Genomic DNA, 18020 nt, shown 5'->3' with positions numbered 1-18020 from the left:
TAAAAAGTGAAAAAAATGTTGAAATATACATTGAACTATATAAAAATTTAAAAAATTAATATAGACTGAAATAAATAAAAATTGAAAAAAATATTTAAATATAAATTTAAATAAATAAAAAGTGAAAAGAAATATAAATTGAAATAAATAAAATGTGAAAACTAAATGAAAATTAAAATAGATATACATTGAAATAAATATATATAAATATCGAAATAGAAGCACTTTAATGACACATTTAATAATTTGTGTATTTATGTAATTTTTGCACTTGTGGTGCTGCATATTTTTCTGCAAAAGCGACATAAATAATTAACACCGAGTACTATTCTTTTGTATTACGTCGTTTGCGAAAATAATATCCATTAAAAATACATTTTTGTAGCATCAGTAGCTTTTTCGCCTGAGAAGCACGTTGTCGCTTTAAACGTACGTCACGTTGCTTCTACCCGGAAGTGTCTGGCAAATACGCTCCAAGTCTTTTCGTGCGTTTATAAAATGGATGAAAACGCAAAACGAACGAAGGTAAACGTCTTAAGTTGTTGTTTTATTGATAAAATCGTTTTAGTGTTCATAGCAATCCGTTTCGCTGAAATATTGAAACTTAAATATTACATCTAGTCCGTTTAGAAATATTGTTTATCGAAAGAATAGTGAAATAAACTGTAATTCCTGAGCAAACTCACAGTTTAGAAAACATGATTATGATCATATTTTGGATGAGTCCCAATGTCTACTTCATTGAATAAAGTTTTCTGATTAAGTTTGAGCTCAACCTCAACTCCTGCAGGAAACCATGACCTCGGAAAGTTTCATCAGCACCAGTGAACGCACCATCATAGAGAACAGCATGGTGATCCTTCTGCAGGGTCTTCGGGGCGAAGTGACCACGGTGGACCTGAGGAACGAGAGCACGGCGCGGGGACGGGTGGTCAACGTGGACGCCTTCATGAACGTACGCCTGGAGGACGTGCTTTACCGTGACAGGCGGGGAAGCATCGTTCGGTTGGAGGACCTCTTTGTTACGGGCAGGAACATCCGCTATGTCCACATTCCGGACCATGTAGATATCATGAAGACAATCGAGGGAGAACTGAAGAAGATTCATCGGGTTAGGAATTTTGGGAAAGAAGGGGGTGGCAGGAAAGAGTTCATTAAGAAAGCAAATTGATTTTTTTAACTCCTTCACTACCATTAACGACGATAGTTGTCCAATCCACTAGAATGGGAGGGCTAATGGATTGGACGTCTATCGCCGTCAATGGTAGTGAATGAGTTAAATTTCCCTTAGGATGTAATAAAAAATGATTTAAAAAAAAAAAAAAGTCAATCCATTTGTTTTCTATACTTTTTGCGCACATTGTGGGCAATGGTGGAGCTTACTAGGGTACAAATGCTGCCATCTAGTGTTCTATCATGGAATTTATGCCACAAAAGACGTGATCTTGAGGATCAGGAGTGTCTAAAGGACTTGACTGTAAGACTTCATTTTTAAATGTATTTTTCAATTTAATATCAAAAACAAATACCATGAAATGTATTTTAAATTCACTCCTCAGTATTCAATATTTCACCTATTTTCTATAAATTTAAAAAGAAAAACAATTTAAATTCATACACTCATTGAATAATTTTGAAAAACGTTTTTGGTTTTAAAATAACATTTAAAAAATTACAAATACGTTATTTTTAATGTGTCCATTTATTCAGCTATTTTGATTTTTAAATTAATTTCAGTTTTTAATATTTAAGAAATTGAAAATAGAAATTATATATATATATATGTAAAGTTTAAATACTAAAATACACATTTAATTACATATTTAACACAACATTAAATAACTTTTAAGTTTTGGTCAATTTTAGCGACGCCGGTGGACAAAAGCGGTAGTGTTTTGCCTTAAGGAAGACTGCGATTCCCATGAGGACTAGCACACACCCGCACAGTGTCATAAAATCGACCTCCAGGTCACCTGCAGATGGATTAAATGGATATTTTGTTTCCAGCAGCTGAATAAAGGATGAATAGTAAGAAGGTAATGAATCCAGTTGTGGTTAAACAATAGCATATGACAATTAGCAACCTTGTGGGTAACCCCCACACACACACACACACGAGTTAGGTGGGGGCATCACAGCAGTGAGTGAAAGCCGGCCAATGTTTATTATTGAGTATCCTTTTATCCTGGTAGCCGCCCTTTTTTTTCTTCCTTGGGCAAAACATTTTGTCTCTTTTGTTGCTCTGCCATTTTTTCAGAATGCGCCCGAGAGCTTTATAATGAATGGGGAAAGGGGGTAGTGATGTATGACATAGAGCAGCACATTTGTAGTTTTCAAAGTTCATTAGTGCAGGTGAAAGCGATACAGGCCCCCTCAAAATATAAAAGAGGTGTCATTCAACTAGTTTTCAGTTATGTATCATCACAAATGTTATGAAAATGTTTGATAAAAGGTTGAAAAGGTACCTAGTTTTGCTTTAAATATATTTAATCTCCGTACTCTAACTCATTGTCTGCCATTGACATTGATCGACGTCTGATTCATTTAAACTGGGGTCAACTGGTCCCCCAACACACAAATACAAAAGAGAATCTGAGGAATTTTATTCCTGCTGGCTGTCAGGAAGAGGGCAGGCCTGACAAAACACAAGTGCAGCTGTGACACATCCACACGTGTCATTTTCAACTTTCGGGAATGTCCCGAGCATCACTGGCCAATTCACTCCTGGCTGTTTACTGAGAAACTAACCTTGAGATTGTACGAATGACAACAGGCCACATAATGAACGCCTACGTTCAACGCCGCACCACATCAACCGCGTCGCTCGACTCGGAATAGAACTTGACACTGGCTCAGTGCTGTAAACAATACTTTAAAAATATGAAGCACACATGTGGAAAGGACATGGATATAAAGTGTTTTTCCAACTCTGTCCATTTTTATGAGGAAGATAATTTAAGTTTTCCTACCATAAAGGCAGAATTTCATTTAAGGCATGCAAAAAAATAACTCAATTCTTGTCAAACAAACGGACAGAAATCCAGGACGAGCCTCGAGATTTTTGCATTTAATTCCCAAAACCTATGTATATCCAATTAGATTTTAATGTAAGACAAATATAACATAAATTTGATATTTAGGGCCCGAGCACTAAGCGTGCGAAGGCCCTATTGTTTTGCAAAGGATTTTTTTTTTTTTTTTTTTTTTTTTTTTTCAGGGCAAATGAAAACGGCCAATTTGGAGGCCTGAACATGCACGAAAAGTCACCAAAATTTGCACATACGTCCGGAAAATTGTAAATTTCGATAATTTTGCAACGTTGCAAAAAAATATTACAAAATGGCTCAGTGGCGCCCCCTTGAAATTTTAAAATTGGCCTATAACATTAGGGTCTGTCAGCGTAGAGCAATGAATTTCGGGGGGTCTATACCTTGTCCAAAACCGCTCCAAAAAAGCATTTACACCCATATTCCAAACCCAACAGGAAATCGGTTATTTTGGATCAAATATGAAATTTTTATCGATTTACAGGGTGCATATTTGAGACCTTTTCGCCGAGGGAGTTAGTTGGATCATCTTCAAAATTGGTGAGACTGTTCAGGAGACATATGAAATCTTAAGTTTTGAAAATGGTGCGTTTTCATTCACGGGTCTGACCTGGGCGTGGTCCCAAAGTCGGCCATTTTTTCGGCAAAATGACAAATTCAGTAAATGACTAATAGTTCCTTGACACAACGTTCAATCTTTTTCATATTTGGCATGTATGTGTGGTATCCCACCCTAAACACGATTGCATTGAAATATTACCCATTAGGTCTAGCGCCCCCTAGTGAGAACAGGAAATGCCTTTTTTTACGAGACAGGTTCCTCCTCCAAGGGAAAAAACTCTTGACCTCAAACCTGCATCAGGGGAGCCTTAAGACCTGTGTTCAGGTGCCTGATGAAAAATATTGAGGTTTCGTTGAGGCGGAGGGGTCCAAACAGGAAAGTGAAAATGAACGTCAACAATTTGTCACGCAAAAAGCTTTGAACAGTCATAACTCGGCAGATATACAACATATCTGCGCCAAACTTCCTGTGTTTGTTGAGAGTCATACCCTGAAGGTTCTTGTAGGGGTCATTGCATCAACTCTACAGTGCCAACTAGTGGCGACAGAAAGAAGTTTTAAAAAAGGCCTTTCCTATTGGGTTTTTTCAACATAGAGCGAGGAAATTTGGGGAGTAGATACCTTATGCAAAACTGCTCCAAAAAGTCTCTTGCACCCATATTCCAAATCCAACAGGAAATCGGGTATTTTGGATCGAATGTGAAATTTTCATGGGTTCACAGTAGGAGTTTACATTTGGAGGCTTGAATATGCACAAAAACTCACCAAAATTTGCACATACATGCGGCTTTGGATAATGTTCGATAATCTTGCAACGTTACGAAACAATTTAACAAAATGGCTCAGTGGCGCCCCCTTGAAATTTTCAAAAAGGCCTCTCCATTTAGGTTTTTCTAACATAGAGTGATGACATTTGGAGAGTCAAAACTTTGTGCAAAACTGCTCCAAAAAGTCTCTTGCACACACATTCCAAATCCTACAGGAAATCGGGTATTTTAGATTGAATGTGAACTTTTTATCGATTTACAGTGTGCACATTTTACACCTTGGCACCTAGGGAATTAGTTTGATCATTCTCAAAATTGGTGAGACTGTTCATGAGGCATATGAAATCTTAAGTTATAAAAATGGTGTGTTTTCATTCACGGGCCTGACCTGGGCGGGGTGCCAAATTCTTCCATTTTTTCGCCAAAACACCGAATTCGGAAAATGACTGATAACTCCCTCATACAACGTTCAATCTATTTTAAATCTGGCATGTGTGTGAGGTATACCAGCCTGAGCAGGACTGGATTGAAAATTTACCATTTGTGCCTGGCGCCTCCTAGTGGGAACAGGAAATGCCCTTTTTTACGGGACACACTCCTCCTCTAAAGGGAAAAAATCAATCTACCTCAAACCTGCATAAGGGAAACCTTAAGACCTGTCTTCAGGTGCCTGATGAAAAATATTGAAGTTTCGTTGAAGCGGAGGGTCCAAACAGGAAAGTGAAAATGACTGTCAACAATTTTTCTCTCCAAAAACTTTGAACAGTCATAACTCGGCAGATATACAAGATATCTGCGGCAAACTTCCCGTGCTTGTTGAGAGTCATACCCTGAAGGGCCTTGTAGGGGTCATTTGCATCAACCCTACAGCGCCAACTAGTGGCGATAGAGAGTCACTCGTTTTTCCAAAACATGTCCAGTTCTTTTCATGTTGGTCATTGTAGTTTCAAGACCTATTAAAATACTTTTTTACGGCCCATGTCCACGTGTCTCTGTCTGTTGCCGTGACGACCCTTTGTTCGCCATTTAAAGGAAATATTTTTTTTCAGAGACTCAGGGAGCTTATAGAGCCACAATAGTTGGCACACTTGGTCGAATTGGCCCAGTTAGAAGATTAATTTTGGTTTTGAATAAGGGCTTGGCTGCACAGCTCAGTAGTGGCTCCTTTTTTGTAGTACTCTCTCCAATAGGGTTTTTTATCTCTTGGGTGTGGGAATGTAAATAGGCGACTTTCGAGCATGTTAGGTTCTAATGAGATGATTAGAGAGGAGGATCTGCCACCACCCTGACCTGCACACAGTCCGAGTTGCGTGACGTCCGAGTTGCACTAGATTGCGAGGGCCCGTTCAGTCCTGCTTGCAGGCCTAGTTTTATGTTGTTCTCAGTCTGAATGTAACAAACCATGAATCCACTTTGGCTCCACATAGACATTTCCTGTCATAGCAAAAAAACAAAAAGAAACAAAATGAAAATCTGATTCATAAAATTGACATTTTTAAATTTTAGTGCATCAATTTCTTCAATAGAACAGGGAAAACAAGAGGGTGGATGAGGGAAAACAAAAAACTAAATGTTTTTTTTCCAGGTATAACCAGTGAACAAGAAGTTGGATCAAACGCTTTCACTATTAGCGCCCCGTTTCCTTAGGTGGGAAAAAGAGAAAACAAGGGTAGATGAAGGAAAACAACAAACTAAATGTTTTCATTTTTACTTAAACGTAACCACTAGTAAATGAGACGTTTGGATCAAAACACTTTCACTAATAGTGCCCCAGTTCCTTAAGTGGAAAATGGAAAACAAGAGGGTGAATGAGGGAAAACAACACACTAAATATGTGTTATTTTTCGCTTAGGTATAACCAGTAAACGAAAAATATCAAAACACTTTCACTATTAGCGCCCCAATCATTTAGGTGGAAAAAGGAAAACAAGGGTGAATGAGTGAAAACAATAAACTAAGTGCATTCATTTTATTGAGATGTAACCACTAGTAAACGAAAAGTTTGGTTCAAAACTCTTTCACTATTAGTGTTCCAATTCCTTAGTTGGAAAAGGGAAAACAAGAGGGTGGATTAGGGAAAACAACAAACTAAATGTGTTCACTTTTACTAAGATGTTACCACTAGTAAATGAGAATTTAGATCAAAAGATTTTCACTCTTGGCACTCCAATTACTAAGGTGGAAAAGGGAAAACGAGGGTGGATGAGGGAAATCAACAAACTGCATGTGCTCATATTTATTTAGATGTAAACACGAGTAAACGAGAAGTTTGGATCAAAACGCTTTCACTATTGGCGCCCCGATTCCTTAGGTGGAAAAGGGAAAACAAGAGGGTGGATAATGGAAAACAAAAAACTAAATGTGTGTTTTTTGCTTTAGGTTTAACCAGTAAATGAGAAGTTTGGATCAAAACGCTTTCACTATTAGCCCACCAATGTCATAGGTGGAAAAGGGAAAAAAGAGGGTGTTTTTATTTAGAAGTTTGGATAAAAACGCTTTGATTATTAGCGCCCCTATTCCATAGGTGGAAAAGGGAAAACAAGAGGGTGGATGAATGGAAACAAACTAAATGTGTTCCTTTTCATTTAGTTTGTTTTCGCGGATGAACGAAAGCAAACTAAATGTGTTTATTTTTATTTAGATGTAACCACTAGTAAGCGAGAAGTTAGGATCAAAACGCTTTCATGATTGGCGCCCCGATTCCTTAGGTGGAAAAGGGAAAACAAGAGGGTAGATAAGGGAAAACAACATAAATGTGTTTATTATTATTATTTTAAAAATAACCACTAGAAAACGAGAAGTCTGAAATAACAAGCTTTCATGATTGGCGCCCTTAGGTGGAAAGGGAAAACCAGAGGGTGGATGAATGGAAACAAACTAAATGTGTTCCTTTTCATTTAGTTTGTTTTCGTGGATGAACGAAGGTGGAAAAGGGAAAACAACATAAATGTGTTTATTATTCTTATTTTACAAATAACCACTAGAAAACGAGACGTTTGAAATAACAAGCTTTCACAATTGGCACCCTTAGGTGGAAAAGGGAAAACTAGAGGGTGGATGAATGGAAATAAACTAAATGTGTTCATTTTTATTTAGATGTAACCACTAGTAAGCGAGAAGTTAGGATCAAAAAGCTCTTACTATTGGCGCCCCGATTCCTTAGGTGGAAAAGGGAAAACAAGAGGGTGGATGAACGGAAACAAACAATGTGTTCATATTTATTCAGATGTAACCACTAGTAAGCGAGAAGTTCAAAAAGCTTTCACTGTTGTCACCCTGATTCCTTAAGTGGAAAAGGGAAAACAAGAGGGTAGATGAGGGAAAAAAACAACATAAATGTGTTTATTATTACTATTTTACAAATAACCACTACAAAACGAGAAGTTTGAAATAAAAAGCTTTCATGATTGGCACCCTTAGGTGGAAAAGGGAAAATTAGAGGGTGGATGAACGGAAACAAACGAAATGTGTTCATTTTTATTTAGATGTAACCACTAGTAAGCGAAAAGTTAGGACATAAAAGCTTTCACTGTTGGCGCCCTGATTCCTTAGGTGGAAAAGGGAGAACAAGAGGGTACATGAGGGAAAATAACAACATAAATGTGTTTATTATTACTATTTCACAAATAACCAATAGAAAACGAGGCGTTTGAAATAAAAAGCTTTCACGATGGCGCCTTTAGGTGGAAAAGGGAAAACTAGAGGGTGGAAGAAGGAAAACAAGAGTGTGCGTGTGCTGGGGATGTGGGTTGCAAAGATGTAATCAATCATTTAAAAAATTACTAGATCAAAAAGCGTTTACTCTTGATACCTCAATTTCTTCGGTGGAAAAGAGAAAGCAAGTCGGTAGAGGAGAAAAGTAAAACATTTATATATGGTTGTTGTAAGTTAACCAATAACAATCTGTTTGGACCAAAAAAGTATCAAACTATTCCATTTGAAGACTATAATTCAGCCCCTTATGCTGTGCACATCCTCAATTTTCTCCCTCATTTTAATCAAACCACACCACCTGTCCATCTGCGCCGCTCCTTCTCTCCATAATACATTCTGGGACGGCACAGCTTCCTCCCTCCCCAACTCCATTAAAATACAAAGAGCTCAATTAATTCGCAAGCCCCCAAAGCGGGGCCCGCTGCCCGAAACGGCCGACAAACTATTTCCTGTCCCACCCTCTGGGCTCTCTGGCGAACAGACCTGTGGTGTGTTTTGCCAGCGGACACATCACCTCACTCCGGTCAAATGTGGTCGCGGGAAACGCACGAGGGCGGAGGAAGCTTGAGTGGACAGGCGTCCTCCCACTGGGGATGAGAGGGAGTGGATTTTTTTAGGACTCCTGGAGTAGAAACATCTCCGCTTTCCTGGCTGTTGGGGACATATCACTGCTTTTTCTGCAAGGGAACAATGACCTTTTATTTTTGGTACAAGCGGAATTCATTGTAGGAGGTGAGTGATTTTTTTTTCACTCATTCACTAGCATTGACAGCAATAGACGTCCAATCCATTTGGACTAGGAAGGGTTGGCGGCGATTCCTCCCAATACAAATGGATTAGACGTCTATTGCCTTAAATTCTGTGAGTTAAATCAGTACTTTAACTGCTTTGAAAACAGGAAAACTGCTTTTAGCTTTTATCTTAAATGGAATTATCCTGGCAGGAAATGTGGGAGTGAGTTTTACTGGTTCACATAAACAGCCGATAGAGGCTGACTGAAGACGCTTGACTGGAAATGTTGTTTCATTGGTTTGGCTGAAGTATAAAAATGCACATTTTTTTCTCTGTCTGGGATTTGTGTAAAGAGCTTCCTGTTTGGAGTACCACAAACTGCTTGTTTGTGCCATTTGGTGTAAAAATACACTTGATGAGGGATGAAAAGCCCCAAAAATAAGGTTAGAGAGGAGAATTTGACTTGATAGACTTACTTGTTTGGGGATATTTTTAATTTTTAAATCAGTTTGTCACAAAAATGTGTTTTGAAAACTAAGAACAGGAAATGAGACTTTATCCACAAGTATTCTTCTATGTTAAATGTTTGTTATAAGTACTACAGAGTACCGAAATGAAGAACTACAACAGAAAAATGTATACACGTCTGTATAGAATGCACTCCTAAATCAGGAAGTCTGTCTATTCAAAATGGCTTCCTGAATATATGCTCTGTCTTCAGCTAATTCCAAGCAGTTATCTAATCATTGTGGGAAGTGAGAGAGGATACACAACATCAAAAAGTACTTTAATGTATCTTAAATCCAACTAGCTAAACTTGTGGGAAGGTAGACTACCCTAATGAGAAAATAAATGTACCACTTGGCTTCACTGCGACTTTGGTGGGAAAGTAGGAAAGACTGGTGTTGAAAAATGCCAAAATAATTATGCCGTCAAGACTTTTGGGACTCAAGAACAAGACCCGAAAGGTAAAGACGTCCCTGAGATCAGGAATCCTTGAGATTAAGTCTGGATAAAGACTTTTGTGAAGTAAAGACCAAGACTGGAACAAGACAATGACGTCCCTGTAATCAGGTTTCACTGAGATTATGACAAAATCTCAAAACAATCAATCAAGACCGAGACAGAGACAAGAGCAAACCACAACCAAGACTTGCATGAATTCAGGAAGTGGTGAAATTCAATTAAATTCAATCAAAACCAAAACATTTTTGAGAATCAAGACCAAGACCAAAACAAGACGAAGACATAAATGAAATCAAGAATCGCTGGGATTAAGGTCAAGAATAACACTTTTGGTTATCAAGGAGACCAAGACTGAATCGTAGACCTTGAGTGGGTTTTGAGATTATCTTGAAGTAATCTCAGTGATTCCAAAAGACTTTTGTGAGTCAAGACCAAGACCGAAATAGGACAATGACTTTCCTGAACTCAGGAATCACAGATTAAGATTTAATCTTTTGCGAATCAAGAGCAAGACCAAAACTTGCATCAAATCAGTAATCGGTGAAATGAAATAAAAAACCAAAACATTTGAAAATCAAGACCGAGACCAAAACTGAACAAAGACATCCCTGAAATCAGGAATCACTGAGATTAAAGTCAAGATCAACACTTTTGGTTAGAGACCGAGACGAAGACTGAATCCTAGAAGTTGACTGAGCTTTGAGATCAGGAATTACCGAGACTAAGTCAAAATCAATACTTTTGTGAGTCAAGACCAAGACCGAAACAAGACAATGGCATCCCTTAAATCAGAAATCACTGAGATTAAAATTAAATCTTTTGCGAATCAAGAAAAAGTCCCAAATCAAGACTGAAACAAGACCAAAACTAATCAAATCACGTATCGGTGAAAATAAATCAAAACTAAAATATTTTAAAAATCAAAACAGAGACCAAAACAAAACAAACACATCCCTTAAACCAGGAATCACTGGGATTAAGGTCAAGATCGACAGCTTTGGTTATCAAGACCGAGACTGAATCCAAGACCTGGACTCTGATTTGAGATCAGGAATCACTGAGATGAATTCAAGATAAAAACTTTTGTGAGTCAAGACCAAGACCGAAACATGACAATGACGTCCGTGAACTCAGGAATCACTGAGATTGATAAAATCTTTTGCGAATCAAGAACAAGAACGAAACAAAGACTGAAACAAGACCAAAGTTCCATCAAATCAGGAATCAGTGAAAAAGACCGAAACCAAAACAGAAAAAAGACATCTGTGAAATCAGAAATCTCTGGGATTAAGGTCGAGATCGACACTTTTGGTTATAAAGACCGAAACTGAATCCAAGACCTAGCTTGGGCTTTGACATCAGGAATCACTAAGATTAATTAAAAAATACAGAGTTTGGTGAGTCAAGATCAAGACTGAAACAAGAAAATGACGACCCTGAACTTAGGAATCATTGAGACAATGTTCAAATATTTTGCGAATCAAGAACAAGATCCAAACCAAGACTGAAACAAGACCAAAACTTGCATCAAATCAGGAATCAGTGAAACTAAATCAAGACCGAGACCAAAACGAGAAAAAGACATCCCTCAAACTAGGAATCAATGGGATTAAGGTCAAGATAAACACTTTTGCTTGTTAAGACTGAGACCCAAGACCTTCTCCAAATCAGTAAATAGCTGTCATTAAACCAAAATCAAGACTTTTCGGCCTCAACACCAAAGACTGAAAGTAAACGGATTCTTTTGCGACGAGTCCAAGACTTCCAAAATTTCTCTCAAACCAAGTCTCCAGTGTCAACACTAGTGACAATGCCAGAAGACTGTAATCAGGCAAAGTTTTCGCAGGGGTCTGCCAAGAGTCATGAGGATAAAGATCAGGGTGGGTGAGTGAGTAGAGCTGCCTAATGGCGACAACTGGAACAAGTCTAGAATTTTCTTATCCCTGGAGATAAATCGCAAGAGGGTCAAAGTTTTAGTTCCCATGTTCTGTCTGTTATTTCAATGACGTGGGCATCGTGGGGAACTGGGAAATCATGTTTACGTTGAACTGCAACCGTGGGACAAATGAGTGGCGGTATTTACATTATTCCCCAATTTGTTGCTGGAACAGACGATTAAATCCTTAACAGCCTTTGTTGGATTTACTTAAGAAACCACGCGAGAGCCATCATGTCACTGTCCCTGTGTAAAACAAGAGCTAAAGTGTGGTTGTTCCACACCGGAAACTGGAAATGAGCCCCCTCGGGCACTTTTGTCGTAAATATAAACATCCCCAATAGTTGAGGCCCAACATAAACCCGACATTCCTTGTTTGAATGTCGCGTAAAGAGTGGGAGGTTCTAAATCTTGGCGTGTGGTTTTATCTGACAGGAATTCACAGTTAAGAAAATCCTGGAGATGTAAGGAACTTCAAGTGGCAGTTCAACCAAGATGGAGCCTATTAGGAAAGACATGGAGCTGCTTAGTAATAGCATGGCAACATATGCTCACATCAAAGGTAAGATTAGTTGAAAAAAAAAAAAAAACTTCTCGTTCGCTGCCATTGACGGCAATGGATGTCCAACCCGTTAGGTTGGACTGGGTAGGGACCTCCCAGTCCAACCAAATGGACTGGACATCTAAAATCGTCAATGAGTTATGATAGATAGCGAGAACAACAAGTGGTATTTGGTATGTGGCAAAATGGATTTTGGCATGTGGCTTTTTTTGTCATTCATTTTAAATGCATTTTAAATAGCAGAAAAACATGCGTGGCGATGTTTTTTGACCATACACTTACCTTTACAGCACATTGACATGCAACCGGCACCCAAGTCAGGCCATGCCATTGACGGCTATGAACGTCCAAATCATCCATTCATTTTGAATGGCAGAAAAAGGTGTGGTTGTGATTTTTGACTATACACTTTACATTACAGCTCACTGAAATTCAGCTGGTACCCAAATAAGGCTATGTCACATACCAAAATAAATTTTGCCACACATCAAAAAAATGCCACATACAAAAAAAAAGCTACATGCCAAAATACATTTTACCACATAACAAAAAGCATGCCAAATACAAAAAAAAAAAAAAAAAAGCTACATAACAAAAAATGGCATGTGCCAAAATCCATTTTGCCACATGGCGAAATCCATTTCACCACATACCAAAAAAATGCCACATGCCAAAATACATTTTACCACACGTCAAAAAAATGGCACATGGCAAAATCCATTTTGCCACATGCCACAAAATACCACATACCAAAATCCATTTTGCCACATTCCAAAAAAATGGCACATGGCAAAAAAAGCCTCATGGCAAAATCATATTTGCCACATACCATAAAAAATACCGCATACCAGAAAAAAAAATGCCACGTGCAAAAACCCATTTTGCCCTATACGGAAAAAAATGCCACATACCACAATCCATTTTGCCACATACTAAAAAAAAAAAATGCCACATGCCAAAACACATTTTGCCATATGTCAAAAAAATGCCACATGGCAAAATCATTTTTGCCACATAAAAAAAATATATGCCAAAATCCATCTTGCCTCATATCCCCCCCCCCTCAAAAAAACGCCGAATGGCAAATATAAAAAAATAAATTAAAAAAACATGCCAAAATACATTTTGCCTTTTGGCAAAAAAAAAGCCAAATGACAAAATCCATTTTGCCATATACCAAAAAAATGCCACATACCCCCCATAAAAAAAGCCGAATGGCAAAAAAAAAAAAAAAAAAAAAAAAAAAAAAAAAAAAAACTGCCAAAATACATTCTGCCATATGGCAAAAAAAAATGCCAAATAGCAAAATCAATTTTACCACATACCAAATACCACTTTTCGTTCTTGGCCCTGCTGTGAATAAACACACCTCAAAAACATTTGAAAAAGGTCACTTGGCACTGCGAGTGTTAGACAATGAATAATTATGAATAAACTCACCTCAGAAACTTTCACTGATAAAAAAATGCTCCCACTTCAAATGGCTTGGACGGCCTTTGCCGTCAATAGTAGACAATGAGTTAAGCGTCAATTAAAAAATGAAAGATTGAAAGTTGGAATATTATATACAATGTATAAGCAACAATATCTATCACTTTGTTAGTTCGAATAATCGAGGAATTCGGATTAGGAACTTTTAATGCACCCCATAATTTTAGGAGATTTAAAACCAAGGCTTTCAAAAGAGTATTAAATGTGAATACAAAATAAAATTCCCCGAGTGTTTCTTCAAACTATGCAGAATTGCACTTTCATTTAAAAATAAAAACACCCGCTCATAGCTGCTAGCTTAAATGCTATAAAAAAATTTTTTTTTTTTTTTTTTACAATGCTCTTAACAAATCGTTAAAACACATATTCCAACAAAAAACGGCTAAATACACCTATAAACTAAATTACCAATTCATGAAAAAACAGTAGCTCAAACAAACTTACCTTATGTTGGTCTTAACAGGGAGCAGGGTTAGATTCAGTCATGAATTCAGCCGTATGAAATGAGTTACGTCATATTCACTGTTACGATTGAGGGCAGTGTATTCATCCAAATCAGAAAAACAAGGCAAACACTTTCAAAACAAACCAATACAACACCACTTTAATTAAACGAATAATCGAAGCAGCAAAATTTGAAGCTTTTTTTCCCCTAATCGAATTATTCAAGTAACTCGATTAATTGTTGCAACACTAGTGTAAACATAAATGAGTAAAGGTGGAAAAGGGTAAAGAGAAGTGGTGAGAATTGAAAAAATGTGATTATAGTTGCTATGAAGACATAACCACCAACAAATAAATTTGGATCATTCAGCTTTCACTATTGGCACTCAGATTCCTTAGATGGAAAAGGGAAAATGAGGGCTGTTGAGGGAAAACTAAATGTAAAGTTGTAACCATCTTGCTACTAAAAATGCATTGGATGTCTATCATTGCCAATTAATAAGTTCAAAACATTTGATTTCCCTAATTTTTCATGTTTGTCCACTCAGCCAACCCCGAGAGCTTCGCACTCTACTTCATGATGGGCGTCTGCTTCGGCCTCCTCATGGCGCTGTGCCTGTTGGTGTCGGGAATCACCTGCAGGTCACGCCGCCGCATTCCCAAACCCGCGCCGTCACCCGAAAGGCGGCAACTGAAGGAGTCCAGCGAGGACGACGAAGAAGAGCGAGCGGAGGAGAGCGGAGCAGATGAAGAAAGTGTGAAAATGAGTCTGGCGCCGATGGACGAATGCAGCACGCGTTCCAACGGAACCCTAAAGAGCGTCGACGTGTTTGATTCGGTTGAGGAACTGGAAAAGGCTCGTCGACTGGAGGAGAGAGAGCGTATCGTCCGGGAGATATGGAGGAACGGGCAGCCGGATATTTTGGTCACCGGGACCGGCACTATTGGGCGGGTCCATTACCACTAGAGTCCAGAACATGAGAACACTTCAAGTAATATGTTGTCGTTGTAACTCTTACCTTCTGCTTTACAAGTGAAAGAAATGTCTGGTTTTGTTATAATAAGAATGTGTCCAAGTCTATTCCAGTTGGTATAACGTGTATGGTTTTATGTTGAAAGGAAGACCAATAATTTAATGTTAAAAGCTGTTCTGTGGCTGCTTTCCTGGTTATATTAACCATAATCTACACCACTGTCATGTAACCAAATGTGTGTGGTTCTAATAAAGTGTTATTTTGTTTGTACATTTCTTCATGTTCTTCCAGATTAGTTACCATCATCATCATCATCTCACTGTAATTTCACGGCATATTTTATTAAATAAAAGGCATCAGCTTTCAATAAAGGTGCCCCAATTCCTAAGGAAGAAAATGGAAAAAGAGGTAGATGAGGGGGAAAGAAATTAACAAAATGCATATATTTTGCAACATTGATGGTTACAATCTTCTCCCGCTTATCCGAGGATGAGTCGTGGGGGCAGCAGCTTCAGCTGGGAAGCACTGTCTTCTCTCTCTCTAGCCACTTTGTCTAGCTATTCCAGGGAGTGTCTCGAGAAACTCCCAAGCCAGCTACTGGCATAGTGTCCCCTAGGGACTTCCGTGAAGTTGGTTCCCTATTACACGCTAATTTAAATAAAAATGATATAAATCGTTTTGCTGTAAAAACTTTTGTATGTGCCGCTATTGTTTTAAGATATTTACAATTCTTTTATAGGTCAATCTGGGGTGAACCAGCCCCACCCCCCCTTGATTAAAAATGTCTAAAAATAGTTAAATTTCGTTTTTGCTGCCATTGTTTTATAGATAAAGATATTAATTTCGAGTAATGACGTCAATCGCAGCGTTTCCGTCGCGGCTGACGGAGCGTACCATACCTCAATAACAGAGGGGTGTCTCAACAACTAGCGCAAACGTAGCACGGACAAATGGCACCCCTTCGGGTCCATTTTGCAGTAAATTGGGGACTAAAAGTAATGTCATCACTCGAAATTAACCTCAATATCTAAAAAACGATAGCAAAAACGAAACTTTTTACAACACAGACAAGCACAAGCGTAGCACAACCAATTGACATCATTTTTGCATAAATTTGCAAATTTTAAAAACCGCAAAATTTTTCCGTCATACCGTACCTACGGTATTAGCTACTTTTTATGTCCCAAAAATGTGCGGGGCTCAACCCTCCACCACCAGTTGTTGCTCAGTGTGAGTGAGTCAGCTCTGCTACACGATGGCTGGAGGAGGTGAAACTCCTGAACTTCTCCCTCCCGTTCGGCTACAGAAAGGTTACAGATGGCCGCGGCTTAGAGGAGGAGGGCGAACCGACATTTATGCTGAGGGTGGCTGCCGAGGAGGCAATACTACCAATGATTTCGCATGTGTATATATATATATATATATATATATATATATATATAAAAAATTAAAGGTTAATAAGCACTGTCATGAATGTTTCCCACCATCCATGATAGTTAACTCCAGCGTGTTTAGTGTGTCTAGCAGTGGTAAAACGTCTCTCCCCCCCCCCCCCCCCCACTCTCTTGCAACTGTGTTGACAAAGACAGCGTGTGTATAATGTAAACATGATACAAGTCATACACATGTGATTTTTATGGAAAACAATTCAATTATTTTTATTCTAGTGGTAATAATGTTAAGCTGTGGCTGTAAATCCTGTTCATTTTTTAACCTATATATGTCAAAGTAACACATTTTAGAGCTGTAATTGCAATACTGTGATATTTTTTGCTAAAGGTTATCATACCGTCGGAATCTCATACCAGCCCATTCCTAAAGGAAAAGGTAAAACAAGATGACGTATGGTGATGTTTTGTGAAATTGTGACAACTAGGGCTGCCGCTATCAATTATTTTAGTAGTCAATCGATGAACTAGAATAATCGAGTAATCGGATATGGAACATAAAAAATAAAGTACGTGAGCTGAGCCTCAAACGGTAAAAAATAAATGAGGATCTAAGTAAAACAAAAGAACAATTGGCTAATTTACAAAGCAAAAGACCGCTAGCTTAAATGTTACAAAATGCTCATGTTTTTTTTTTTCCTTTTTTTTTTTTTTACAATGCTCTTAACAAATGGTTCAAACACATTCTCACAAAAACGGCTAAATATACCTATAAACTAAATTATGAATGCATTAAAAAAAAACATTAGCTCAAGCAAAAACTTGCTTGTGTTGGAACAGGGACGGCTGGATTCAGCAAAGTGAAATGAGTTATGTCATATTCACTGTTGCCACTAGAAGGCAGTGTATCCACCCACATCAATAAAAGTAAAAGCAAACTTTCAAAACAAACCCCTACAACGTCACTTTATTTAAACGAATACTCGAAGAAGCAAAATTTAATCCCAATTTTTTTCTAATCAAATTAATCGTTGGAGCACTAGTGACAACTAACAAATCATGCATGAGACTGAATAATAAGCCTTTCATTTTCAGCTCTCTATTGCTGGTGGAAAAAGGAAACCGAAAAAGTGGATGAGGGGGGAAAAAATCCAAAACAAAATGTGTTTATTTTGTTAAAGTGTAACAAAAAACAAAATAATGCCGTTAGATAAAAAGGCTTTCACTCTTGGTGCCCGAATTTCTAAGGTGAAAAATGGAAAACGACAGTGTATCTGAGTGTGTGGTAAAGCAAAATGTGTATATTCAGTGAATATGTAACCACTAAATGAGTTTGGATCAAAAAACACTTGACTGTGCTTGTAAAGGACGTTAATCGTTTTCTAAAAGGTACACCAGAAACTTAAATATTAATTCACATTTGTGTTTTATTCACTTA

At 38.0% G+C, this 18020-nt stretch overlaps 2 protein-coding genes across 3 annotated transcripts; both read left to right on the top strand.

Moving 5' to 3' along the window:
• Window positions 1–390: 390 nt before the first annotated feature.
• On the top strand, window positions 391–1698 carry lsm10 (LSM10, U7 small nuclear RNA associated). Its single transcript, XM_057828287.1, has 2 exons — window positions 391–525; window positions 791–1698. Exons 1-2 carry the CDS (start codon window positions 499–501, stop codon window positions 1169–1171), a joined length of 408 nt encoding a protein of 135 aa, XP_057684270.1. The 5' UTR covers window positions 391–498; the 3' UTR covers window positions 1172–1698.
• A 6876-nt stretch (window positions 1699–8574) lies between these two features.
• On the top strand, window positions 8575–15715 carry eva1bb (eva-1 homolog Bb (C. elegans)). 2 transcript variants are annotated; one of them, XM_057827213.1, is made up of 3 exons: window positions 8575–8821; window positions 12159–12285; window positions 14769–15709. In XM_057827213.1, the coding sequence occupies exons 2-3, from the start codon at window positions 12219–12221 to the stop codon at window positions 15185–15187; spliced, it is 486 nt and encodes a 161-aa protein (XP_057683196.1). In that variant the 5' UTR covers window positions 8575–8821; window positions 12159–12218; the 3' UTR covers window positions 15188–15709. The 2 variants fall into 2 exon arrangements, with proteins under 2 accessions (XP_057683196.1, XP_057683197.1); XM_057827214.1 differs by lacking the exon at window positions 8575–8821 and adding an exon at window positions 12576–12667 and having other exon boundaries at window positions 12158–12285; window positions 14769–15715.
• Window positions 15716–18020: the final 2305 nt, after the last annotated feature.

Source organism: Corythoichthys intestinalis, chromosome 22 (genome assembly GCF_030265065.1).
Source record: "Corythoichthys intestinalis isolate RoL2023-P3 chromosome 22, ASM3026506v1, whole genome shotgun sequence".
Lineage (NCBI taxonomy): Eukaryota > Metazoa > Chordata > Actinopteri > Syngnathiformes > Syngnathidae > Corythoichthys > Corythoichthys intestinalis.
The sequence above is the reverse complement of the archived record's forward strand: the minus strand, read 5'-3'. Positions and strand labels throughout refer to the sequence as shown.

Excerpts from the sequence above, each read along its gene's own strand:
- lsm10 (XM_057828287.1), top strand. The coding sequence starts at position 499 with ATGGATGAAAACGCAAAACGAACGAAG. Across the intron at positions 526-790 it reads AAAACGCAAAACGAACGAAG|GAAACCATGACCTCGGAAAG; the intron begins GTAAACGTCTTA and ends CAACTCCTGCAG.
- eva1bb (XM_057827213.1), top strand. The coding sequence starts at position 12,219 with ATGGAGCCTATTAGGAAAGACATGGAGCTGCTTAGTAATAGCATGGCA. Across the intron at positions 12,286-14,768 it reads AACATATGCTCACATCAAAG|CCAACCCCGAGAGCTTCGCA; the intron begins GTAAGATTAGTT and ends TTGTCCACTCAG.